We start from the raw sequence: 27,727 nt of genomic DNA, 5'->3' as shown, positions 1-27,727 counted from the left end.
TATTTATACATGACTCTGGAGTTAAGATAACTCTTTCACATGAAAAATAAATTAGAAACACACTCAGATTGGTCAAGGTTACAGTAACAGTGCATATACTGATTCTTATTTGGTGAAGGAAACTTCATTCCTCTCCAAAAAGGAGAGAATCCATGATGCCTGGACAGTGGTTGGAACCATCTCTACAGTTAGGTGTCACTGTTTAGGACACTGGGAAGTCTTGACAATACAGTTGTCACATATGATGTACTTTTAGTAGCCAGTGTTTTCCTCTGGAATAATTTTTCCATATTCACAAAAGTGACATAAAATAACTGATGTTCTGCCACTGAAGTAGGCCAATTGGCTCTGATAGTATTTCTTAAGGTAAATGTAGGTTACGGAAATTTTATTATCCTTAGTTGGAAAGAAAAAAATATCTTTTAGAAAACCAGAGGCTGAGCAGACATAGCTTTCCAAATGAAGTATCCTGGAATTCCACTGTTGGACCCTATTTCTATTGGTTACTGTAAATTACAATTGGCACTGATAATCTCCCTGGGCCTCACATTTCACGTGAACACAGGTGACCAGCAGTGTATATAAGTCCATATGCTGTAGGTGGAGTTCCTGTGTTTTCTAGGTCTATTGGGCTAATGCATAGCTCCTTAAATTTTTTCTTTTCATTTAAACAAATACAAAAAGATATATTTATATTAAAAGCATAACTTACATTAATATTCTCTCACTTTGAAAATTTACTCAAATATAATGTGCCATTATCATATTTGATCGTTATAGTATTCTTTCTGTAAAATTTTCCCCAAGAGTACTGGGTGTTAAAGACTATTATTCCTCAAATCATTTTACTTTATTGTAGTTGTTTTTTATTATAATAATTGTTTGATGATTAGATTGTCACTATTTAGATGCAAAAGTCTTCATAAATTTATTCATAGGAACTAAAGTGCGTTTGAGAGAGTTCTGTCATGGAGTTAGAAATCATCTATGGAATGTTTTTCTTAAAGACTTTATGTAAGATAAAGAGAATGAGAATAATCTCACTTGCTGAGAATAATGTCCACTAAACTGTTTCTTAGGTGCCTCTGGATTTTTGTACCAAAATTTCTCACTTAAAAAATCTAAAAATGATTAAAATACTCTGCTAAAGGAAAGGACAGTAGTGAATGTCATCAAGTTTCAATATTTTGTTCCTATTTGTGTGAAATAACTGTACAGATGACATTCTGTAAGCACCTACCAAATGCTCTTCTGCTAAGAGGAGTAAGGTCTGTGCCACATAATAAAGCAGGAAGATAACATTGTTTTTGGCTTAAGTTCTTTGTTTATAAAATAGAGCAATACGAAATTCAACCAAATATGTACAATTTTTGTCAAATTTATCTTCTGTATTACTGTGAATTTATTATCTTAGATTCTTGACCTACTATATGTCACGGGCAGAAATCCCATAATTTGCATTATATTATATCACAAGGGAGCACAAGAGCACCTCTGCTTGATACACAAATAACCTCATCAACAATGGAATATGCTCTCTCCTCAGATGGAAAGTCATGATCGTTTGAGCAGTTTATTCAGAGCCTCTTTCACATCCTTATTCCTCAGGCTATAGATCAAGGGGTTCAACATGGGAAACACCACAGTGTAAAAGGTAGAGACAATTTTGTCTGTGTCAAAGGAGTAACTAGTTTTGGGGCGAGAGTAGATGTAGAGGATGGAGCCATAGTAGAGGGTGACAGAGACCAGGTGGGAGGAGCAGGTGGAGAAGGCCTTGAGGCGGCCCTGGGTGGAGCGGATCCTCAAGATGGTGGCAATGATGAAGAGGTAGGAGGCCAGGATGAGCGCTATGGGGGTGATGACATTGGAACTCAGGAGAAAGTACATCAGAGCTTGGTACCCATCTGTCCTGCCACAGGCCAGCTTCACCAGGGGAAGCAAGTCACAGAAAAAGTCATCAATGATGTTGTCATTACAGAAGTCAAAGGAAAAGGTTTTCTTGGTGAGGACAGAAGAGTTAATAAAGCCACCAAGATATGAGGCTGCTGCTAAAAATACACATAGTTTCATGGGCATGACCTGAGAATAAAGCAGTGGCTTTGAGATGGCCACATAGCGGTCATAAGCCATGGCAGCCAGCAGGTAACACTCAGTATAGTCCAGCCCCGCTGAGAAGAGGAACTGAGCCAGGCAGCCAGCAAAGGAGATGCTGTTGTCTTCAGAAATGCAGATCGCTAGGATCTTTGGAATGTAGACACAGGACAACCAGAGATCCAGAAAAGACAGATTTCCAATGAAAAAATACATGGGTGTGTGAAGCCTGGAGTCATTACAGATCAGCCCTATGAGGGAGGTGTTTCCTGCCACAGTCAAAACGTACATGATAAGGAACACCACAAAGAGGACCAGCTGCATCACAGGGTCTCGTGTGAAGCCCAGCAGGATGAACTCTGTCACTGTGTGATTTCCCCTCTGCATGGCTTAGAATATTTCACCTCAGAAGAGTGAAAAAGAATTTCACTTGAATCATTTTTCTGACAACAACAACAAAAAAGAAATGATAAATGTGCTAAATATATAAGAGGACATTTCTGATAATTTTAGTCTTAGACTCAATAATCTTTGTGATCCTTTAGCATGTTTTCATTTTGTAGTTAGTTGAACAAAAATTCCAGTGACTGTGATATCTGCTTATACTATAGTCTTCCACCTGGATGGAACCCAGGAAAGTGCTTAGTCCATATTTAATTCTTAAAATTGGTATAAATAAGTGTCGATTTTCATAACAGACTCATTTTTGAGTAAAATATAAGCTTGTTTTACTTTGCCTGTTGCTACTTTTCTTCCGTTAGAGACTCAGTAACCTCGCATAGATAAATCCAATAATCAAGTTGATTTATATTCTGATTTTAACTATATGCAATAATTGTTATACTATTCTTGCTGGAAAATGCTCTCTTTACTTGATTTCCAGATCATGTACCTATATGTATCTATTTTCGTTTGCTTGCTGCATTTTCTCAGTGTTGTTATGCTAGGTTTTGAATTTTAGAATGCTTCCAGAATCAAATATCAGACCTTCTTTTAATCACTATAATCAGCCCCTGGCGACCTTATCCAGTTTAATGACTTTAAATGTCCCTACGATGTAAATGAGCCTGAAAGATTTATTTCTTCACCGTGTGTCCTTTATATATTCCCCACCATTTTGATTTAGTTACGTACTGTTACAGGATGTCTATTAGACATCACAGAAAAAAAAATATGTTATCGAGAATTCTTTCTAATCTTACTTCTCTTTTATGCTACAGCAGAAATAGGATTTGTTCAAGCTCATAGGAAATGATTTACTGTTGACTGAGCCTCACTTTCAATCTGATGGAATGTTAACATTCCCTGGTCTCAACCTTCAAAATATACATACAGAACATGACCACATTCCCCAGATCCAACCTTTCTACTCTGGAGGAAGCCACCATCACTCCCATGGGTGTTACTGCAGAAGCCTCCTGGCCATTTCTCTGCTCCTATTCTTACCTCACTTGAGTCTCTCGACTTGGTGACCAGAGGGCTCATCTTAATGTGATCTTGTCACTCTTCCATTCTAAACACTCCAGTGACTCCCCCATTCATTGAGAGCAAAAGCAAAAATCTTTGCAAATCCATCTATAGTCCATGTGCTCTGGGCCTCTCCTCTCTGCTCCCTGGGCCCACTGCTCTCCCCTTTGCTGCTCACTACACTGCAGCCATGTTACCCCACTTCTGTGCCCAGAACAGTCAGGATGTGTTCACTGCCTTCCTGGCAGCTCTTCCTTGGTTGGGATGCTTTCCCGTTGTGTCCTCATAGCTGAAACTCTCACCTCTCAGTGCTTACCTGTCTCTAATAGTACTTTCAAGGATCTCCCAAGTCAATGCATTGCAGTCCACTCCCCTCACATTTCTTTTATCTCTTTCCTACCTGATTCTCACCACTCCACTGCCCATTACCCAATATTCTATACATCTCACTAACGTAACTCCTTCCCCTCCACTAGAAAATGCTTTCTCCATTTGCATTTGAGATAAAGCATATGATACTTTAATACATATCTCATGTTGTTTTACCTTTATTATGAGATTATATGGGTTGCTTATTTTAATTCAAATATTTACTACAAAAGAACAATTTCATTGTGACAAAATATTTCCTACCATGGATCCATGAAAACTTACAGGGTTTGTGGTGGAAAAGTTGAAGGCTCCTGGATTCCACCTAACTCTTAACGTCTTTTCATTTGAATATGCTCTTACCTGATAATCTGATCATTTATAAAAACAGTAGCTAAAAATTTTGAACTCTTTATTCGCATCAAGCTTTACACTGGGTACTTCTCGTGTAATATTTCACTTATTCCTCACAGCACACTTCTCTATGTTCAAATATAATGAAAATAGTTTGTGGATAATCAAATTGAGATTTAGCATGGAGCTAAAAATTCACAATCATTAGGTGCTACTGCTTTCTTTTGAGACCAGATACCTCACTACCAAACCATCTTCTTTCCTTTTGACATAAGCTGAGCACTTCCAAATGGGCTCCGTGGTCTCTCTTAAGTAGGGTTTGACACAACTGAAAACCAAGAGTATAAAGCTGAGAGGTTCAGATGTTCACAGGCAAGTTCCTCAAACATGTGGTCAATGAAAGTTTCCAGGCTCTGCCCAAATTATCTGCTGGAAGATCTCTGTGTCTTTATCTTAGCTCTAAGCCTGATTATGAGTCCATAGATATACTAAATTCCCCACCCTGGACAAGCACACTTACCTGACATTCACAGTCACAACCAACATAGGACCACACTGCAGATCCAGGTGACTTATTCCTGCTCAGTCTCCCCAGTGATTTGATGTCTCACGCACCTCTGGGGTTCATAGTTTAGAATGTCTCTGAAAAAGCAATTAACCGAAGAGTGAATTGACATTAGCTTGTTCAGTGGAAAAGAAGAAAATGATTTTTAAAATTATAATTTTAACATGTTGAAAGCCTACTATTTACAAAATCTCTACCTAGGAAGATTTTTTTAAACAACTTAACCTTTATTTATTATTTATTTGTTTTTAATGTGGTGCTGAGGATTGAACCCAGTGCCTCACTTGTGCTAGGCAAATACTTTGTTACTGAACTACAACCCAGCCCCCTAGGAAGTTTGCAATGATAAAACATCAATAAATGTTGTCAAATAACTATCATAATATGTGGTATAAATAATATCATAGTCTAGCAAATATATACAGAACAATTAATTAGCCTGTATATGAAAATTTATAAAGTATGTGCAAATAGAATTTGAGCCTAAGTCAATTTGATCATATAGTTTGTGGTTTGTTTGCTGTATTGGGGGAAGTTCATAGAAGGATAATCTAAGAATATCTACTTGTCTGTTACTAAATTGCTTCAGAGGTGAATTTGGCTTATCCTAAGTGTCTATAAAGGTAGATTTTTTTTTGCAACAAACATATACTTTCACTCTTATAAAACCATGATTCAATTTTAAGATACAAAAGCTGTCATAGTAGTTTATGTAATAATGACAATGTGACCATTTTAACCAAGGTATCACACTTGCTAAAAGTAACTTGTCAACTTTCTCCATTATTTAGCATAATATTTGTTGAGCACATCATGTGTGCTAGATGGTCTGCTGAATGCTTTAAAAGAATCATCTCATTTTAACAGTAATAATGCTGTGAAGCAGAAGTCATTACCATTCCTATTTTACAGAACAGGCATCTGAGATATAAAGATGGGTCTGTACACACTGCTCAGGTTCACATAGGACCACACGTGGCCACTGGTAGAGCCAAGATCAAACCGCTTTTCCCATTGCTTTCTCATCTATCCATAGCCCACATATCTGTCTGGCATTTACTGTGTCCTAGATTCTCTGCTAGGCACTAAGGTCAATAGGAATTACTATGGAATTACTAATTACAAGAAGTCTTTAATTTAATGAAAGAAATTGAATTTTATAAACAAATAGATGCAATAGACTATAGTAAAATTTCATTCCTGATTGCGGGAGGCTGGACAGGGTATAGACTCTGTCCCAATTCCCCAATGGACGATTCTCCATTCCAGAGGGAGGGACTTTGTGTGTGATGGGAAGTGTTCACGCAAAAGGAGGACGTTTGCTGCTGCACTTGAAGAATAAGTAGACAGCTACCATGAGATCAGAGGACATTCCTGCCAAGGGAAAATAACCTACTCCTATGAAGGGACAGAAGACAGAAATGGGGCGTAGGAAATGTTGTACATTTGGCAGATCAGATTGGAGAAGAAAACACATTTATGGGACAGTAAGAATGATGTGCAAAGAGATCACAGAGGTTTTCTAATGTCATAGTCAGAACATTCTTTGCAATACTGGCTTAACCTGGACTAGTATCAAACACTTGGAATTTCACGGTCTGTGGCAGAAGGATTGCTAGCACTGTCTATGTGAAGACCCACACTGAAGGCCTGTGTGATAAGTCTTGTCCAAAAACAGCTGCCCAATCAAACCAGAAATTTAAGGAGGAATTTTAAAGAGACACAAAGATGTGACCGGAATATGAGGACAGCATAAGTACAAAGCATAGTCTGGACTTTGACCATAGATTCTTAATACAGGAATGCCCAGGGGAGATGGCTGAATAGCAGTTAATGGAACACACACACACACACACACACACACACACACACACACACACAGAAATCTCAAAGTAGTTTAGATTTCTATTTCTCTGATTGCCAGGGATTTGGAATATTTTCCTTGCATTTGTTGGACTTTTGTTTTTCTTCTTTTGAGAAATGTCTGTTTTGTTCTTAGGCCCATTTATTGATTGGATTATTAAGTTTTTTATGATCAGTTTTTTGAGTTCTTTATATATTCTAGAGAGGAGGAGAAGGAGGAGGAGGAGGAGGAGAAGGGAAAAGAAGGAAAGGGGAAGGGGGAGGGGGAGGGGGAGGGGGAGGAGAGGAGAAAAAGGGTTCCTCAGCAACAATCTTTATAAAGATTTAGAAAGAGGATTCAAAGACCTTCCTATTCCAAAGCAACTACTTTTTCAATTACATACACTTCGCTTGTAGTAATGGGATGGGAAAGCCCCATCCTATTTCACATGGCTTGTATGATTTACATTTTTGGTTGCAAAATAGTTCAAAGGCTAGGCCTATAAACTGTTTTTGAATTGAAAACTTCATATTTGCTCAATTGCCACAGGCTGTTAGTCCCCACAAAGTGTGCTATCAAGGATATAATCTAGAAATTCATGATGTGACTGAGTGTAACAAGTCTATTACCACAGGTGTACATTGGCACCATTAGAAAGTCTGGCAAGTTTTTCATTTGTTCCTTGTATTTATACATGACAGTAGAAAGTATTCTGACATATCATACATAGATGGAGTAAAAGTCCCATGTTTGCGGTTGTATATGATGTGAAATTACATTGGTCATGGAATCAGGCCTTGCTCAAAAGTTATGTCCACAGAGAGGGCTTACATGATTCTACCTTTCTCTAAATATGAACATAGGAATGTTATGTCAGATTCATTTTACTGTCTTTCCCATTCCTATCGGCCCTCCTATTCCCTCAGTACCAAAGAAGGGAAATTGACCGAAATATTTTCCACACATAGATGGAATATCAATCTGTGCACAAAATACAAGTTATATATATTTTTTATTAACAGATACAGAAGGTCACCTATCTGCCAATATCAATTTACCATATTTTGTACATACAAAGTTGGAACATTTGTAAGGTTTTTCTTTGGTGTAGTCACTTGAGTTTTCTTTTAAAGTTAATAATTTCAAAAACCAATTAAAATATATCTGATCCTCAAGAATGTAAACTAAATTGATGCTTTGAGGAGCTGGATTCTCCTTTGAGGTCAAGAATGTTCTTAGCTAACATTCATATACATAGCTTGGTATGAATGTTCAGGAAATCTTGAGCTCATATAGAGAAATAAGCCATCATGTTCAGTAATTTAGGAGGAAAAAAATAGGGGTAGATAATTTTGTCTATTTTGTGTACTATAAACAAAACAATTCCCATGGGAAGTCTGCTGTGTTCCTCTCTAAATACTGAGGTGAGGCCACCTAATGAGACTGGGCACAAGAAGGTAGGGCAGGTGGAGCTTTCAGGACAGGAGATGATGGAGTGAAGAGAACAGTACTGTCAGCCACAGCAGTGGAAGTTCTGGTCAGGGCTGAGGGTCCTGCAGAGGGTGGAGCTTACAGATTTCTGCTGGAATGAGGCTGACCTATTGAGTTAATGTCATCAACATGCTATAATTCACAGACATTTGTGAGAAACTGGATCACTTATATAGTTACTGAGTCAGAAAGCTGGCGATTTAAGAGGAATTTTGAAAAATAGAACAGAGACTTGTTGAACAGCTTGGGATAATGCATTTGTTAGAGCTGAAAGAATTTAGAGATTTTTTTTTTTTTTTTTTTTTTTTTGCACAGAGTACCCGGTTTTTCCAATCAAATTTCTCAAAGTGTAGTCTCACACCAAACCATATGAGGCAGATCAGTCTTGTTACATACAAACAATATGTTTTTCTGTAAGAAATTAATCAATAAAATCAATAGCAAAAAGTGGATTTTTAGACCACAATTATAAAATGTGAATATTTTCCATTTATTTTCTTTTTAAAATTGAAGTGGAAAGATTTACCTAAAATGTTCTCTCATTCAGATTTTTTCTATAAATAAAAATGTGCAAATTTTAAAAATAGAATCTTAGGTATAAAAATTTCTGTGGACTGAAAAAACAAATTGTTAATTAATGTTTCTAATTTTCCAAGTGTAAATATGAACCTCCTCTCATTTGGAAAGCAGGACAACAGTGTAAAGTTTGTCTTTAAAAGGTATTTACTATTGATGTATTGAGCTTCTATTTATCCATTTTCTGATTGTTACATATTACTATCAAACATTATAATAAATCATAAAATTTACAAAAAAAGATTTTCTTAGAACCAAATAGGACTGGTTCAATATTAACAGAATGGTAATACAAGTATAGTTAATTGTGTATTTCAGATCTGAAAGGAAAATGTACTCATTTGTTTTCTAGGCACCACACAATCCTAAATTCTTTTTTTTTTTTAGAATTCAAAATTATATCTTTTTTTATTTCTTACATACATGACAATAGTGGAATGCATTACATTCATAATTATCCATTCACAGCACAATTTTCGTAACTCTGTATATAAATATGTTCACGCCAAATTATGCCATTATACCTGAGCTCTCTTATTTTTTTTGAATTACAATTCTTAATACACCTTTATGCCACAATTTATCATATCTTTTTGTATATAAATTCTTATTAAGAATGCAGTGTTAATTCATTTGCACAGCAATGTTTAAACCTCACATGGATATTTTACAAAGTTAGTACAATGTTCCCGTTATTGCTGTGGTTAAGATTTCATCTGATGTACCTTTCATCGTTCAAACATTTACTCTTCCAACTTTTTCCAGTTGTTTTGTTAGCTGAGAGTTCACATCTGACTTTGGCTGTTAGAATTTCCTCATAAAGGAACTGTCTTGCACAGGATTATACATCCTCCTACTTGGTAATTCACTTCCCAAACTGAGCATGTGGAGTTAAAGTTTCACCCAGGTCTGAAGAGCCAACTCAGCTCCAGCACTCATTACATCACAATTCAGCTTCTTTTGTCCATCCTCCTTCCCTCCCAGTACAAGTTTTATTGCTGAGAATGCTCTTCAATAAACTTCTGGCATACAAATGTCTGCCTTACAATCTGTTTGCCTTGAATCCAAACAAAACCACTAATGCATATATGACAAATCCAAGACCGAGAAACCTGAATATCGAAACTGAAACAAGGACTCATGTCAGCTCTATCCAAGGGATTGATACTTTTGCCATCCTCCAATATGATGATGAATCGGATGGGCCTGTGCAGACACACTGAAGATTCTAGGAGATTAACAAGTATCTCTCATTTTATATCATCTACTTGAATATAGAGAAAGAGCTTAAATAATTATCTAATAAAATTCATATGAAATATATATCTTTTACATAACAAGAGGGTAGGTGACATGGCCTTAGTGTAGGTGTTTCTGTAAGGTCTTTCTCAGGGCCTCTTTCACATCTTTATTTTTCAGACTGTAGATGAGGGGGTTCAGCATGGGGATGACCACTGTATAAAACACAGAGACAACCTTGTCCTGCTCCATTGAGTAGCTCGATGTGGGTCGCAAATACATGAAGAGAATGGTCCCAAAGAAAATGGTGACCGCCACAAGGTGGGAGGCACAGGTGGAAAAGGCCTTGCGCCTTCCATCTACTGAACGCATCTTCAGTATGGCAATGAGGATGCACAGGTAGGAAATGAGGACAATCACTACACAGCTGATGACATTAAAACTGGAGAAAGCCATGATCACAATGCCATTGATGTGGGTGTCTGAACATGACAGTTTGAGCAGGGGTGGGGTGTCACAGTAGAAGTGGTTGATCCTATTAGAGCCACAAAAGGACAACCTGAAAGTCATGCCTGTGTGGATGGCTGCATTTCCAAAGCCTGCAAGGAAGCAAGTACCCACTAATGAGAAACAAATTCTGTTAGACATGAGAACTGGGTAGAGCAGGGGGTTCCAAATGGCTGCATAGCGATCATATGCCATCGTGGCCAGCAGGAAGCACTCAGTTCCCAGGAAGGAGCCAAAGAAGTAGAACTGGGCAGCACACCCATTAAAAGAAATGGCCTTGTTCTCAGCCACAAGGTTCACCAGCATCTTAGGAGTGACAGAAGAAGAGTAAGAGGCATCCACAAAGGACAGGCTGCTGAGAAAGAAGTACATGGGGGTGTGGAGGTGAGGCTCCATCTTGATCAGTGCAATCATGCCCAGATTACCCACCATGGTTGCCACATAGATGGACAGAAACAGTGCAAAGAGGACACCTTGCAGATGGGGATTGTCTGAGAGTCCCAAGAGGACAAATTCTGTCACTTCTGTTTGATTTCTTCTCTGGACCTCTTTCATGAGGCTGATCATCTGAAAGGCAATAAGAGAGATGATGGACACTGCATTTGGTCAGCTGAATACCTGACAGATTTTTAAGTATATTTCAGTGGAATATGTAAATACTAAAAGAAGAGTGAAAAGTGAAGAGCATAGTAAACAAGTGTGTTGGACTTGATGCCAAGTAAAAAACCTGTATCTTTGTACTAGGTGTGCAGCCTACTAATCATCCTGAGACAAGTGGCTAGTATCCATTAACTATGATTTCTTTTGGCTTTAACTATTATTTCATGTATAAAGGAATATTTTTTTTTGGCACCAGGGATTGAACACAGGTTGCTTAACCACTGAGCAACAACCTAGCACATTTATTCTTGTTTTATTTTGAAATAAGTTCTCCCTAAATTGTTTAGGCCTCGCTAAGTTGCTGAGGCCAACATTGAACTTTCCATCTCTCTGTTTCAGCCTCTAGAGCTGCTGGTATTACAGACATGTATCACCATGCCAAGCTGATTAAACAATCTTAAGCGATTACTGTATTTATTTTTATGGTAATTAAATTAAATTAATTGATAAATTAATATGCTTCCTATGTACAACTTCTGGAGAAAGAGGACATAATGAATTAAACCACTGAATATTCCTTTTCTATACAATGAGTATTAATAAAATATGTTGAAAGTTAGCAATATTAGTCAACCCTGCCAAGCAAGGCAAATAGCTTGATCCTAATGAAGTGGGCGCTTTAAAATTTTTGTCTAAAAGAAATAGAGGATATCTCATATACCCAATATGGTTCCAATGTCACCTCCAACTTTCAGAATCAACATGTGCAAACAAAAAGAAGTCAGTTAGAATTTTAGGATTTTTAATAATCCACTTCAGTTAATTACAAAATCATATTGTAAGAATGAGGAGAAATCTCTGATGATAATTATTAAAGGTGTTGAAATAGTGAAATCTCCTAATGATCAGAATCACAGGATCATGAGAGAAACTACAGCAGGGTAAAGTGAGGGTAAATAACTATCAGCTATTATACATCTCAAAAGGATACAAAACAAAATTTTGAATACTTTAATCATAATAAAGTACATTTTTGGAGAGTTAGATAAGTTTAACCTGGCTTATGCATATATAAGAGAAACACATATGAAAGTAACATGATACCCAATTAAACTATCTTTTTTTTACTGTGATGCTTTCAATTGACTCTGGGACCTCATGCATACTAATCAAGCACTCTACCACTGAGACAAATCTCTAGCATAATAACCAATTAAGATACACAATTTTTTGTTCTTATCTACCAGTTAGAATGAATGTAATTAGTAGTAATTTTAAAAATCTCCAGAATTAGAAAACACCGAATGTCAGACACAAAACTTTCTAGTTGCAATGTTAAGGGAATAATCTGACACCAGGTTATTTATATGGAAATAAGACTTATTCCTTGCAAGATATAAATGAAGCCAGATATGGGACAGAAAAAGAAAACAGCTTTGCCCAGCCTTGATCTTCCAAGTAATTCTGACAAACATATTTCCTGATTCTCTGCGATATTCTCCCTCATGTTGTTGAGATTTTGCAGCTAAACTTTGAGTTCAAAGAGAATTACTCCAGGTTTTACATTTCTAAGAGTTTCTGAAAATAACTAAGATTTACTGAGATGTATCAGGTGGATAAAACGTCCATATTAATAATATTATTTGCTCCTGCTCATGTTTATGCTCAAGATGTACAAATCTCTTATCAATAAAATGGATGTAACACTTATTTCACATACTTTCCTAGCTACTCAGTGATTCTGCAAATTTTGGCCAAAGGACGATTAAGGAAATGAACAGCATAATGAATTTTTCGTAATGTGATAAAGTTAAATGAACAGGACTCTTTATATCCTTTTCTAACCTTTTTACACTGCTTGACTTTATTTTATTCCTTTGCTCATCCCTCTTCTATGCCTAAATTTACCAAAAAAAAAAAAAAAAAAAAGGAAAAATACATGTGACTCCTTCTTAGAGAAGACACTCACTTCTAATCCCAAGGTAACCAGGGAGCACAGTTAGAATAGACTTAGAAACCACACATTACATATGTTTGAAAACCTAAAACTACTCTGCATTCAGCAATGAGGAAGTTTCTCTCTCTCTCTCTCTCTCTCTCTCTCTCTCTCTCTCTCTCTCCTTTTTCCCCTTTTTCTGAAAGTTAAATACTCCAACTTAACATGTCAGGATAGAGTACCTTTCAAAATATAAAGTTTATCACTGCAGTGTAGCTTCAATTCAGTTCACAGTTATCTGCAGATATAGTCTTAGGAAGAGACTCCAGAGTAAGCATCCTAACTTATTTAAGTAGAATATATTTCTTGTTCTTTTGACTCTGGGGACTGTGTCCCATAGGTTTCCTGATTGCAGTCTACTCACTTTTCCCCTCTGAAATTAAGAAAATCACAGGTCTCTTTCATATTTCTGTCCTTTACCCTTGGGATACATGATCCCAGAGGAGAATGAATTTCGAGTCCCATATTCTTAACTACCATTATGCAACCTTCTTCTATCTCCCCTGATAAGCTTCTTTGGGAAAAATTAAGAGTCCTCAAAATTGCAGTTTCACTCTACTACTGGGCCTCCTTTCTATAAGGAGGCCTGGAAAATGGCTAAGGAGCTGAGTGGAGGATACACCCTACAGAGGAAGAGAGAACAGGCCTATTTGGGGCTTGGAATCCTAGGTCTGTAGAATCAAGTTTGTGAGACTTTGTATATTTCACTAAATCTCTCTGTGCCTAAGCTTTATCATTTCTAATGACTTAGGTAACTCTAGAGGTTGATTAATAAATGTGAGTTGGTGTACCATACATATATATATATATATATATATATATATATATATATAGGTGTATCAATTATATATGTATTATAATATATATTTGATACACCAATTATATATACACACATATATATGTGTGTGTTTGTGTGTGTGTGTGTGTGTGTGTGTGTGTATATATATATATATATATATAGATATATATATAGATATATATATAGATATAAAATCAATGATTTTTCCCTTCCCCTAACACACTGTTGCCCACTCTCCAGAATAAGAAGTAGTTATCAGTCTCCATAGTCAAGATTAAGGTGCACAAGAAACTCTATCCTCCAAATACATCTTCTATATAAGGGGTTCAGTGTCTGACTCAAATTGATCAGTATCTAATAATGATTTACATTGTTTAGGCTACTTTGAAAAGATTGATTAGTGTGTCTCAGTATTACTTCATTAATACATTTTGCACTAAATGAAGGACTCAAATACTTACATGATGACTATTTTATCATTAGCAATTCAGAGGAGAAATGTTTGCATGATTTTGATTAAATCTAAGTTTCCAGCAATTGTTTATTTGTTTTAATGATGCCTGTATGGAATGTACAATAAGCTCCTATCAATGCTGAGCATGAAACATAACTGGCAAAAAATGAAGAGTTATCAAAAAAACAAATAATTCCCATCAAAGTGTGGATTAGTTGTTTTTTGGAAACAAACTGTGATAAATCTAATGAGATTAAAGTCTGTGTAATTGGAGTATGGGTGGGGATTAGAAGTCAGATCACAAAACACTAAGAAGTGAGTGTAAGTGATCCAGGATATTGGAAGCTTGGTAACATCAAACTGGTGAAATGGAGAAACTGGGTCAAAGATGGGATGAACGGTGGCACCCAGTTAGTTCCAGGCTATGAAGCAGGACATCCAAAAGAGCCTTGAAGTAAGAAGACAGTCCATTTCTGTCTTAGCTTGAGTGTTACCAAAGAGGCACCAGATGATGCTATGTCTCTCTGAAAATGGGATGGGGGCCACTCAAGAGTTAGCATGAAATGTGATCTCTATGGAACTTAGGAAAGATTCACACCGGATACAGGATTTTGCAAGGAATGGATCTATAAGTATAGATTACTGTCCATTACATTGCAATAAATTTTTATTAAGAACCATGAGATCCTCTCCCTTTTTCTCCCCCTTCCCATTCTCTCCCTCCCTCTCCCCTATTATTTTGAATTGCTTTCACATATCAAAAAGGATAATGGAAGAACAGTAGAATGAATCTGACCAAGATTTCCTATGTCCATATATGGATATACCATGTACATCCTCAAGATACTAACTAAAAAAAGAGAGAGAAATCTAAAAATAAATATCAGGAAGATCAGTGGATTGTAGGGAAGGGAGTAGGGGATGGGGCAGAGGAGAAGAGGAGGGACAGGAGAAATCCTGAGGGTTGAATTGGAGAAAATTATATTCCATCCCTTTATTATTATGTCAAAATGAATCCCAATGTTATGTATAACTAAAATGAATAAATAAAACTAAAGGAAAAACCATGGGACCCTTAAACCCAGTGACCAAGCAATAAGAACTTACTCAGCAACTAATACAGATAACGTTGACTAATAAAGATGTGATCTTCACTCTGGAGGAGCTTAGGCATTCATATGAAACATTAATGAAGATGAAAACTCATGCATCCATCCCTCCTGCTGGTCATTAGTAGGAAAGACATGATTCTGACCTATAAAAGGTAATACTCAAGCGAGAATTGCTGCTGCTCTCCCTGGACTGCTTCTGCTCTCTCTTTCTCTGCACAGAGAGCCTGTCAGACTTTTGCCAATAAATCTGCTTTCCACCTCTATCCTTGGGCGCCTGTGTGATCAGGCCTGTGCCAGTTTTCTTTCAGTTACACTTACTCAGATTTTTTTTTCTTACATGTGCAATCATCTGCCTTTTTTCATTTTGTAGTTGGGCCTGATCAGTTACTCATTAAAGTAAGCATTATTTTATATTGAAATATGAAATAAAAGAAGCTCTTCAATCTGTTGAGGCTTGGGATGAAAAAGATTATTTTTGTCAAAGGAAATACCCAGGTTGTTTCACGTAGAAAAGGAAAGGAAGGGGAAATTAAAACTAACTGAGAGTGATCAAAGACACTTGATATATCATAGTGACAGACATGTAGAACTCAGAAGGAGTGGTTTTTAATGTATCCTTTACTTTCTTCATAATAGAAGATAATTGTTTTCTATGTAATAAAAACAGATACCAGGGAAATGTCTATTAAAGTAAATATAGTAACATGAGAAACAAAACCAGTACAATTTCTAGTGCATTCTAATAAATGCTTAATTTGAATACTCAATAAAAGATTGTGAAATCATATACATAAGGTAATCTTGCACAAATTACCAGAAATCCATAAAAATTACCTATTGGAAAGGAACATAATATTCCAAGCCCTTTTTACTGGTTATCCATGACTCTTTATAAAGGGAACATTTTTCACAAACAAAAGTGGAAAATGTTATCAATTTTCTTGGAAGTTTCTCAATTCATGCATTTTGGGTTTTAAAGCAATTTATCATAAGGGATTCCTGATTGGTTCTCCTTTATTTAATTGATAAAAGACCAGGCCAACTTCTCTTGGCACAGTAGGTATATCTGCAATTTAAATATCTGTAAACCTGACTTTCTCTAACTCTAAAAATCATGCATCTTTTCCGGGTTGATAGTTTCATTGCCCTCAATTTCCATTATGTTTGAATTGTGTGGCCAGATGACAGCATCAAAAGATATATGGAATTCTGTCCATCTAATACAATTAAATGACTGCTTCAATGGGAAGGTTAACTAGCAGGAAGCGGAGAGTATTATTCACTGTTCCCTAAGCTACTATTTCTTCAATAAGATTTGTATTCCTACTTTTCTTTCTCAACCACACAAAAACTAGTATTTATATTACACATACACATTATATATGAAACCTGTACATTTCTTTTTGTCTTTTTCTAGCCATAGAGGCTTGGTGCTCTTGCATTTGCAAATCTCCTAACAGCATCTCCTTTTTCTGAACCTCAGTTTTGTGATTCATGTTGCAGATTTGAAAAAGCATCCTCTCCACAGAGCACAATCAGATGAAAATCCATGCAAATTGAAGAACATTTAAAATTGCATGAGAAGTTACAATAACAAACTCTGAAAATTTAGTGGGTTCCCTTAAAAATATAGAGATATAAAACCTTTGAGTTATTCTTAAACAGTTTTTATGTGTTTTGTTATTCTAAAATGATTTTCCCTCTTAAGAAAATGAAGGCAAACATTATGTTTTCTTCCAAATATTGAAGCATCAGAGGAAAAAAGAAAAGAAAGGTTGGGGGGTAAAATCATGAAAATCAGGGTGAGAATAGTAGAGTAGAAGAATTGGACCCAGGCGATCAAGGTGAGGAGGAAAAGGGGAAAGTACTGAAGCAATGTTATTAAGCAGATTGTATTTTTATGTTGTGTGTATGTATAGTATGTAACCACAAACCCCACCATTGCATACAAGCATAAAGCAACAACAAAAACTTGGAGGAAAAAAAAAGAAGTGTCACTTCTATACATTTTAGTTTACTTAATTTTACCCTTTTTAGAAAAATACCATACTTCCCTAGACATGTTTTATATTCTTGACCTGTTCAAGGTCTTAATGAAATAAAATATAGAAAGTGAGTAACTTTGGGTTTGTGTTGTGTAAGCAGTTACAATTTTAAGATCTCTCTTATCAAAGTTGAGGATAAGGTCAGAGTGAAAGAAATCCAGAATTCCAGATGTTTCATAGGTTAGGGACATCACACTGGGTCTAGGTGTATGTGTGTGTGTGTGTGTGTGTGTGTGTGTGTGTGTGTGTGTGTGCGTGTGCTGGGAATTGAACCCAGTGCCTTGTGCATGTGAGGCAAGCATTCTACCAACTGAGCTATATCCCCAGCCCTGGGTCTGGGTTTTATTTTGTCCCCACCCCAGGGAGTGATTTACTTTGTCTCATGAGGATCAATCAATGTTCTAGACTGACTCTTCACTTAAATTCTGTGGCATCAGTAAAAATGTAGCAAGTGAAATAGCACGTAAGAATTTTCATCCACAACAGCAATGAACAGCATGGAAGCAATGAACAAGAGGAGCTTGAAAAAGGTTTCCACAGTGGGCTGAGGTAGGGATAATGGGTGGGTGATTTATAATTCTGTCATAGTGAAGGAACAACAGAATATACTCTTTCTCTGAGTCAATTTTTACTGAGAGAAGGAGAAATAACCCAGCTTTCATTTCTCCATACTGTTCTCACTACATTTCCTCCATCATGGAAAAATCACTCATATGTAGAAGAATTCAGTCAGAGTAAACTAATTGGACACAGTAGAGTAGATTAATTGGACCCAAGGGGATAGAAGTAAGGAGGAAAAGGGGAAATACTGGGCAATGATATTAACCAGATTGTATTTTCATATTGTGGGCATGTGTGAGTATGTAACCACAAACCTCACCATTGCATACAAGCATAAAGTAACAACAAAAGCTTGAAAGAAAAAAAAAAGGTGTCACCTCTATAAAATCCTTAGTCTCTTTTTCTAAATTTTCCAGGAGCATCTTCTAGATCCTGTTTATTGATGTGATTTCTCTGGGCATCTTTGTGTTCCCTCCTTAGATGTATGGTCTGGATCCATCTCAGGGTGCCCATTGATTGATGAATGGATTAAGAACACGTGGAAATATGTTCAGCCATGAATAAAAACGAAATAATGGAATTTGCTGGTAAATGGTGACCACGGAGAATATCATGCTAAGTGAAATACTCAGAAAGTCAAGGTAAAACTGTTTCTCTACTATGCAGAAGGTAGAACAAAGTAAAGGGAGAAAGAGGAGTGGGTGGATTCTATTGAAATAGAGGGAAGATCAGTGGGTAAAAGCAAGAGATGGAGGAAGGAGGGACAGGAAAAGGAAAGAAATGTGAAATAAAATTGATAAGTTTATTCTGTGTCCTTGTATAAATAACCTCAGTGAATTGTACCTTTATGTATATTTTCAAAGCAGCAATAAATAATTATTAAACAGAAGGAAGACCAGTGGAGCAGAGGAAGAGGAATAGGCATAGGGTGGAGGGTGGGGAAAGAGGAAGTTTTAGAGAATGAAATGGAGCCAAATATATTCTATGCATGTAGGACGATGTCAAATTCAACCTCCCTATTACGTATAAATATAATGCACTAATGAAAACATTGAAAAATAAATAAAACAAATATATTGATATTAACTTAAAAGAGAATAACAGAGTCAGTTTTCTGCATCATAAAACGATGATTTTTAATCCATTGTATAGGCTGATAACAATGACGTGGATGTAATTTGTTGGTAAAGCCATTGTTTATGAATGATATTATGAAATAAAGCTTTGTGCTAGTGAAAATTTTTATCAGTACTTCTTTGATGTCCTTATATCTTACACTAAGCATTAAGAGGTTCCACACTGGAATCCTCACAGCACTGAACACAGCACCACTTCACCCTGTTCTAGATCACAACTAGAGGTTGGTCAGAAGTAAATGCACAGAAATGAACCATAGCACAAGGTGACCATTTGCAGGTGAGACCCACATGTGGAGAAAGGCTTGAGGTGCCCTCGGTGGAGCAGATATGCAAGGTGATTGTGGTGATGAAGAAGTAGGAATGGTGAAATGGGGGCAGATCCCAGAAGAAATCTGTGATAGTGCTGCCACACAAGCTCAGAGTGAATGTCCCACTGGTAATGATACTTGAGTTTACACAAATACCAAGATGTCCTGGGACCTAGGGACATAACATGGGAATAGAGTAAGGGGTTGGAGATGGCCAGTTAGTGGTCATAAGCCATGGAGGTCAACAGGTAACTTTGTAGGCCAATCCAGCCGAGAAGAACTGAGCCAGGCAGCCAAAAAAGGAGATGCTTTTGTCTTCTGAGATGCAGGTCATCAGGATTCAGGCAGCAGATACAGAGGAATACAGTTCTCCTGTGAACAATTACTCAGGTGTGCAGAACCAAGAATGAGCACTGATCAAACAGGGTGATGTTCCCTGAGACATAGATGGCATGAATGATAAGATAAACAACTTTATATTACAGAATCGAGTTGTCTAAAATCTATGATATGTTATTTTCCTCTACCATACTCTTAGATTTTTTAAAAATTCTTTCCTGTTTATGGAAAGTCTTGGATAAAGAAAGAAAAAATATATTATATGGTTTGCTTTCAGAGGTTTGATTATGAAGTTTGATAAGCAAATTTTATTTGATGAAGAAATGATGAGAGATGGTTACTAGATTGCTAGAAATCTGCTCAGGTATAAAACGGTGTATTATTAATAAGGTGCCCCTTAGAATTCATTTATGAAGCCCTGGGTCTAGATGATAATTTATAAATTTTGAGCCATCTATATTACAATAATAATAGGTGAAGTGATTCTGTTGTTAAGTTTTAAAAAACATATTCTAAAATGTGACAGGTATATTTTTTAGGGCTTTGAATCCTCCTTGAGGGAGGGTTTTCTTTCACAGAGTGAGATACACCCCATAGTTTTCTCATTCAGGTTAATCAACATGAACCACCAGAGGGGGAAAAGCCACATGGAACAAATTGAGGCAAACAATCCCAAACCCCATGATATGCTATACGAAAGGATTGCTTTGTTTCACGTGACCTTAGAAAGAAACTTACAGCTCAATATTCAGCACATGGCAGGTTTATTGATATGTTCTACAGCACTTTTTAAAACATAGCAATTGAAAAATTACAAATGACACATTAAAAGTGAGAAAGAACATTTCTACTTATACCTTGAAAATCATAGCTACTTATTCTTTGAAAATTTCTCTACATTGTACAGAAATTTACTTAAGTTAAAAATTTGGAGCAAATTATTGCATTTGCTTCACCTATTGAATTAGCTTGGACATTTCTATGTTTCTTTTACCTGAATTTATTTATTAACACATCGCTGCCCTGTCTCTTCTATTCAATATAACTTAATCACTTCTAATGTATGAGAAAAATGATTGATGATATTATCACCACAGAAATCCCAGGTAAATGTCTTGCTCGCTAATATTACAGCATTGACAAATCCACAAGTACAGGAATATAGAACCAAACAGAGGCACAATATCCTTGACATGACCTAAGCATAAAGCAAGTGGTGAAATGGCCATCTGGTGGTCATAAGCCAGGAGAGCCAGCAGATAGCACTCACTGCAAATCAGGCCATCAGAGACGAAGTTATTTGGGCAGCCAGTAAAGGACACATTTTTTGTCTTCAGAGATGCAAGTTACTGCGATGTTTGAGGTATAGATAGAAGACAACCAGAGAGCAAGGAAAGACAGATTTCCAGTGAAAAAAAAGTTTGTGGACCTGTGAAGCAAGTGTCAATCTAGGTCAAGACTATGACGGGGGCATTTCCTACCAAGGCACAGGGTACACTCCAAAGAATATGATAAAGAGGACCAGCGGCATCACAGGGTCTCCTGTGAATCCCAGCAAGATGAACTCAGTCACAATGTGATTGCCCTCTCCATGGCTTAGAGAGCTTTTACCAGGAATGGAGAAGATTTAATTGCCACAACCAACACCAAATGAGGGCATTGTCTGTGCTAAGCCCCTGAGATGTGATCAACACTAAGCAGGAATCTTACTTCCATTTTTCAGGTGATAGAAATTTTCTTAATCTCAATGTATTTATTTCAATCAAATACAATTAGTAATAAGGAACTTATGTTACAAGGGAGTTTATTCATGCCTGATTAAGTATTTCCAGAACCCAGTGTGCTCTTTTAAGGCATAAAAATTTAGAAGGAAGGCTAAGGGAATGATCCTGAAACTACAAAGACATTATTCAAGAAGTGAGAAATATATTTTAAAAATGCAGTTAGATATTTAGTTAATTTTAAAATCTATCAACAATAAAGCTGATGTTGAGGTCAAATTTGAAAAGGAGATAATTAAATTTAGACACAGAGAAAAAAAACTTTTTCCATTTATTTCCAAGGTAAGAAAGGCCAAGTTGTTCATAACCCATGAGAAAAGCTAAGGTCCCCATGGGTTAGAAGGTGATGCCATTTCTTCTTCCACAATCACAGGTGGCCCCTCAGGTGTTCGTCAGGGGATATATATCATGATGTCAGGAAGAGAAGCAAAGTGTGAATCACAGGCAAATCTAAGTGGAGAGAATCAAAATAATCCATAGGTTCAACCCAAGCAGAGCAAAAGTAGGGTCCACATTCCCAGAGTATTCACAGTATTGACCTTCCAAACTATACTTTTTTTGTCCTTAGTACAAATACATGTGAATTGATTTCACAGGAATTATTCATAGTATATAAAATACTTTCATATAGTGTATGTAACGTTTATAATGACAAAATTAAATTGCAAGGCACATACAATATATGTATAAATACAGAATAGACATAGTAGACATTATATGTCTATTCTGTATTATATAACGCATAATTTTAAAAACCTATTTCAATGCACAAATGTCTGTCAAGATTCTGGATAGGGGACTTGCATTGTAGCTCACTTCTAGAGCTCTTGCCTTGTGGGACCCTGGGTTTGATCCACAGCACTGAAAAAAAAAAAAAAAAAAACTATCTGCTTGTAAGGGATCTAGAGGGTAGGCCTATTTTCTTTAGAAAGAAGTGTCCCAGTGCATGCAGGACATTTGCATCCTGTTTTACTACATATTAAATAGGAATCTTTGTGACAATAAAAACACAATCACACAGGTAAAAAGTGATACCAACTCTTAAGTTTTTTGCCTGTGTTAAGAAACTGTACCCCATGGTCTGCATTTTAATTTGTGACTCTTCATAGGATTTTTCTAGGAATACTGTAAAGAAATAGAAAGCAACTGGAGAATAGTCCCACTGGCCATACTACCTGGAGGGATAAACTAGTCCATCCAGCTTTCTATGGCTCCACTGGACATGGGATCAAACAGAGGTATAACCCATCAAGACACAAATGCAAAGAGGACAAGAGGGTGTGTCCATTTTGCTTAGTCCTACATCCACTGCTAAGGGCAGTCCCTGATGTATAAGAAACACACAGGAATTTTTGCTAATACATGAATAAATGGGCTGCCTTGGACCAGAAAAAAAAAGAAGACATCACTGATTTTTTGGATGGCATTTTACCTTCAAACCACCACAGTACTTCATTTGTATCCCATATACAAATGGATACTTCCTGACACAAGTAACCATTGGCCATTTGTGTTCTTTGCAGACATGTACACAAAACAGCTTAGAAACCAGTGCACAAAATATCCTGACCAAGCAGTTGTTTCCAGAATGTTCTGTGTCTACCAAGATTTTTACAACAGATTGTCCTTATTGGTCAGGAAACAGGGCTGACTTCTTCTCAAACCATAAAAGCCAAAAAAAAAAAAAAAAAAAAAAAAAAAAAAAACAAAAAAAAAACAACAACAACAAAAAACAAAAACCAAAAAAAACACACAAAAAAACATTTGACTTTTAAGCAATTAACAAAGATGGAAGTTTTCTCTCAATGCTCAACAGTGTCAAGCCTCCATTTGCTCTTATATAAAATGAAGATGATTTCTTTCTCTTTGGAGTTACTGTTGAGGAGTTAACTTAAGAAGTTAACTTAAGGGCCAACATGAAGAATGAATTAGCAAGTGACTATCAAGTTCTTTGCATGTAAGAATCACTTGGCTCTACCCCACGGTTTCAATCTTAGCAGGTTATGTTTGCGGATCAGGAAGCTGTTCTCCCTAAGGCAGCCCAGGTGGTTATAAGGCAGGTTATAGTTCATGCCTGCAAAATACTAAAATATGTATCTGTTTTATTGGTGGCATTATTTTGTATTGTAAGAGGATTGTCTGCATTCCAATGTTGTGAAAATAAAGGGTTCAACAAGTGTAAAGCTGTGCTTCAAAACATTACACAGTTTAAAGCAGGACCTACAAATGGAACTACCTTTCAATTTGGTTCCTAAAACAGTTATAATTGCACTCCAGGGTAACATTTAAATTTCTCTAATCTCATTTTACTTATGCCTTCAAGGAGAAAGCAATACTTTCCTCATATGTTTGTGGGTAGATTTAAAAGAAGATATTGTATAAAACTTGCTTAGTACTTTGCTATGTAAAATATGTCCTGTGAAAATGGGAATATTCAGAGGTGGAAATTGATGGAATTCCATTTTTTAAGTAAAATATTGCAATAATCAAAAATTTGTCCTTAGTACTGGGCTGCTAACCCCTTGATACAGCCCTCTATCTTCAGCATTCTCCTTCCCAACCCACCACCTTTGAATTAATAGTCCTCTTAATGACCTCCCCAGCCATCACTGAGCCCACAGTGATGTTCCTTCCCTTTCATTCAGTTAATTTTTAAAAGATTTCTGAGAATTGGTACAAGGTTTAATTGTATATATAATGTCACAATTTTTTTTTGTATATCCTTTCAAATGATGCATTTATTATAATATATTAGAAAATCTATTGGTTTATATTTCATTTTGCTTTATTCACCTTAATGGACATTTTTTGATGTTGTTTCAACAGATAAAAAATAATTTCTGTATTTACAAATGTCAAAACTCTTTTATATGACTTCTACTTACAAGATAGTATCTTCTTGGAGAGCAGAAATCTGGAGACATAGCAGAAGTGACAGGACTTCTGTCCTCTCTGGGATTCTGAATTGCTGATGGCGGTTTATCTTGTAGTGTGACATGAGCCCTGTTTCTGTGCACAGAGGTCACATTCCTAGATATTTGCACATGGGAGCCCTCATTGTGACCCTTACCAGCATCTGTCTCCTTAGCTGCAGGCTGTGTTAGTGTCAAGAGGACTTTCTCAGAGTTCACTAAGGAGTGACTGAATTAGTGCAATGTCTTATGACCTCTTTACTACTTTCAATTTTAACATGTCAAATTTGCACAAAATCAGAAATGGAATTAAATAGAAATGATTGATGTGCCATTTAGCCAACGGGCCAAATATTTATTGAAGCACAACTGTGTATAATACAGCTATGTTCTAATAACTAGGGATTCAGAAGAGAAGGAAATAGTTCTCATCCTTGAGCTGCCTAAGGTCCAGGTTTCCATGACTACAGAGCCAGGCAATTTCTTGGAGAGATGGTGAGCTTTTCAAGTAAAATCAAGAATACTTGAAGAGTGTTCATGACAGACCTTGCCATGCCATTGTCTGTTTCAGATGTTATATCACAAAATCCTCTTAATGGTTTCACTGTGCTTTAGAGCAGGAGTTCTTGATTTGGATGCACTGGTCACTAAGTAGAGCAGGTGGGTTTCGGGATCCTAAGATTTCTCCTGAAAATGTGCCTAGGAAATGTTTGTACCTGTCAGTTGAACAGGGCCTGTTAAATTCTTATTGGGGTCTTTGTTTCAGAATTGCTGCTCTCTACAGGCTTTCCATTTCAATGCTAGAAATGAAAAACTTCTAGAATGATGCTGACACTTTCTGAAACAGCCTTTATCAGAGAAATTTGGACAGTAAGGACAGAGTCAGTGAAATTTCCTTTGGGGTGGCTTAGATCTTAGACTTTCTAGTCTTAGCTTTTAAAAATATTGACAGTCAAATATTAAACATTAATAATTCTTTTCAACTTTGTTATTTTGAACCTACTCAGAAGGGGAAACTTGGGAAAATCAGCATGGAACATTGGCAAGAGGAGTAAAGAAGCAAAAATAGGCTGACATTCCTTGTAGACCTTGTATAAAAAATAAGAGGAGACATCCTAAATGAAGAATCATTGGTTTCCATAAGGTAGAATTTCAAATTGGAGGGCCCTCTCTGAATCATAGCATTAACAGAAACTAATATTTGTAGAAAAGCTGTGCATCACTTTACTAAAACAACAAACAAATAAACAAACAAACGAATGAATAAAAATACCCAACAGATACACCTACAGTCTAGAGCATACCCTTCACTGAATGGTAGAGACAGGGCAGGTGCTCACCAAGCCCATCTGCTCTTTCTGGGCACAAGGAAAGCTAAATTTTGCAGACACTTTTATGGTTAGGTCAAGATTTTCATTCTGTCCAATGGGATTTACCTATAAAGGAACACCTGTGCGGGAAGTCTTGCCGAGGAAGTGCAGAAAGGACAAACACAGACACACAGGGAAGGTGCAGACAGACAGAAGGATGGCAGACAAAAGGGGTGCCTACCCCTCTCTGCTGTAATCTTTAATAACCCAAATAGTTACATATTACTCACCACCAATGACTACACTTTAGCCAGTATTCCTTTTAATCTTGAGTGCTAGCTAACTGAGATAAGGTCCAGGTTAATGCAAACACAGAGCCTCTCTCCTTCAAAAGATGTCACTATGTAAAATAGGCAGCACATCCACATAGTTATCTTAATATCTTAGCAGGGAATTGCTGGGCATTCCAATTGTGGGAATCGGGAGTTACCCACTGGGAGTTTGCTCATGCAAACTGTCTGTTCCCTATCTGTTTCCTCTGTCAGAATACCTACAGTATACCCAAAACCTCAACAATCAAACAGGCATTGCAACTGTTCAAAATAAAAAACTAACATAATATGATCCATATATGCAGAAAATTAATGTAGTGTTTGAAAAATATAACTTCAATGAAAATATAGTAAAATTTGTTTTGCAGGTAAATGTAAAGGAAAAATAAATCTGTCAAAAGAGGCTATTAGTCTTAGGATATAGCCCAGCTGGTGGAGTGCTTGTCTGCCATGCACAAAGCCTTCAGTTCAATCCCTAAAACCACCACCACTCAAAAAAACAAAAAACAAAAAACAAAAAAAAAAACAACAAAAAAACAACTATCTCCTGTCCAATCAATATTTCTGTGAATATAAAACTCCTCTAAAATGATTAATTCTATTCAAACAAGGAGGAGAGGGCTTTGTAATGTCACTAGATGAAAACTGAATTTCATGTGGGTTGGTTATGAAGGGAAAATTGAAGGAGGTTTTTATAATTATCCTCTATTCTTCCGTGTTCTTTGTTTTGTTACACTTTTTTTTTTAAGTAACAGTGTATTTTTTAATGGCAGCAGGAATTAAATTATATATTATTTATGCAGTATAAATAAAAATGCATAAAATTGATGCATCAGTATTTATATATATTAAATTTAATGTGTATTTTTATTAAAAATAGTATTTTTAATAATTTTGTAAAATTTAAAAAATAATTTTGTACCCCTCAATTGACAGCTATAGAGTACATTCCAAATTCAACTCAACAGGGAAAATCTTCTGTGTAAAAGCAATACAGCGGGTTCAATGTATTCATCATGGGTAGACAAGAAGCCCATACGTACTGTAGTTATGGTGCTGATTTTGGTGTAAAATTTACAAGTATCTGTGCGTGTAAGTGTCCCTGTCTGGCCCTATACCGCAGCCCTAAGAAGGCTGAGTCAGTGCCTGTTCTAGTTCTCCAGTGTATATATCTTTGCTCTGGCAGAGGCTTCAGTACAGCACACAGTAAAGAAATACTTTATATAAAAAAATTTAGTTAGGTAACTAATTAATCATTATGCAGATATATAATTATCTCCAAAGTACTTTTTAATTAGGAAGGCAAAGCACAGAACAGAATGTACAATATCGTTCCATAGGCCCATATGTGTATACTACAGATGTATTCAAAAGTATCACTGCAAATAGATACAAGTACCCTACTAGGAAATGAAGAAAGAGTTAATGATAATTACTGTCAGAAAGGAAAGAGGAGGTGTGGGGTGGGAGAATCTGTTGGGTCTCAGTGTAGTCCCTTGTATATTTTATTGGATACTAGTGATTGGCCACTACTAAG

At 36.4% G+C, this 27,727-nt stretch overlaps 2 protein-coding genes and 2 pseudogenes across 2 annotated transcripts; all 4 read right to left on the bottom strand.

Annotated features, from left to right (window-relative positions):
- Window positions 1-1,554: 1,554 nt before the first annotated feature.
- Window positions 1,555-2,478, bottom strand: LOC143391798 (olfactory receptor 9G19-like). The gene has a single exon (XM_076844552.2). The coding sequence runs from the start codon at window positions 2,476-2,478 to the stop codon at window positions 1,555-1,557; it is 924 nt and encodes a 307-aa protein (XP_076700667.2).
- A 7,637-nt stretch (window positions 2,479-10,115) lies between these two features.
- On the bottom strand, window positions 10,116-11,069 carry LOC143390498 (olfactory receptor 5AP2). Its single transcript, XM_076842875.1, has one exon. It carries the CDS (start codon window positions 11,067-11,069, stop codon window positions 10,116-10,118), a length of 954 nt encoding a protein of 317 aa, XP_076698990.1.
- Window positions 11,070-19,156: 8,087 nt separating this feature from the next.
- LOC143390497 (olfactory receptor 9G1-like) lies at window positions 19,157-20,724 on the bottom strand (annotated as a pseudogene).
- Window positions 20,725-20,891: 167 nt separating this feature from the next.
- Window positions 20,892-21,907, bottom strand: LOC143390496 (olfactory receptor 9G1-like; annotated as a pseudogene).
- Window positions 21,908-27,727: the final 5,820 nt, after the last annotated feature.

This window comes from Callospermophilus lateralis, chromosome 2 (assembly GCF_048772815.1).
Source record: "Callospermophilus lateralis isolate mCalLat2 chromosome 2, mCalLat2.hap1, whole genome shotgun sequence".
NCBI lineage: Eukaryota > Metazoa > Chordata > Mammalia > Rodentia > Sciuridae > Callospermophilus > Callospermophilus lateralis.
Note: the sequence above shows the minus strand (reverse complement) of the source record. Positions and strands in the feature narration are given on the sequence as shown.

Bases quoted from the DNA above. Each gene is read 5' to 3' on its own strand.
- LOC143391798 (XM_076844552.2), bottom strand. From the start codon at position 2,478: ATGCAGAGGGGAAATCACACAGTGACAGAGTTCATCCTGCTGGGCTTC.
- LOC143390498 (XM_076842875.1), bottom strand. From the start codon at position 11,069: ATGATCAGCCTCATGAAAGAGGTCCAGAGAAGAAATCAAACAGAAGTG.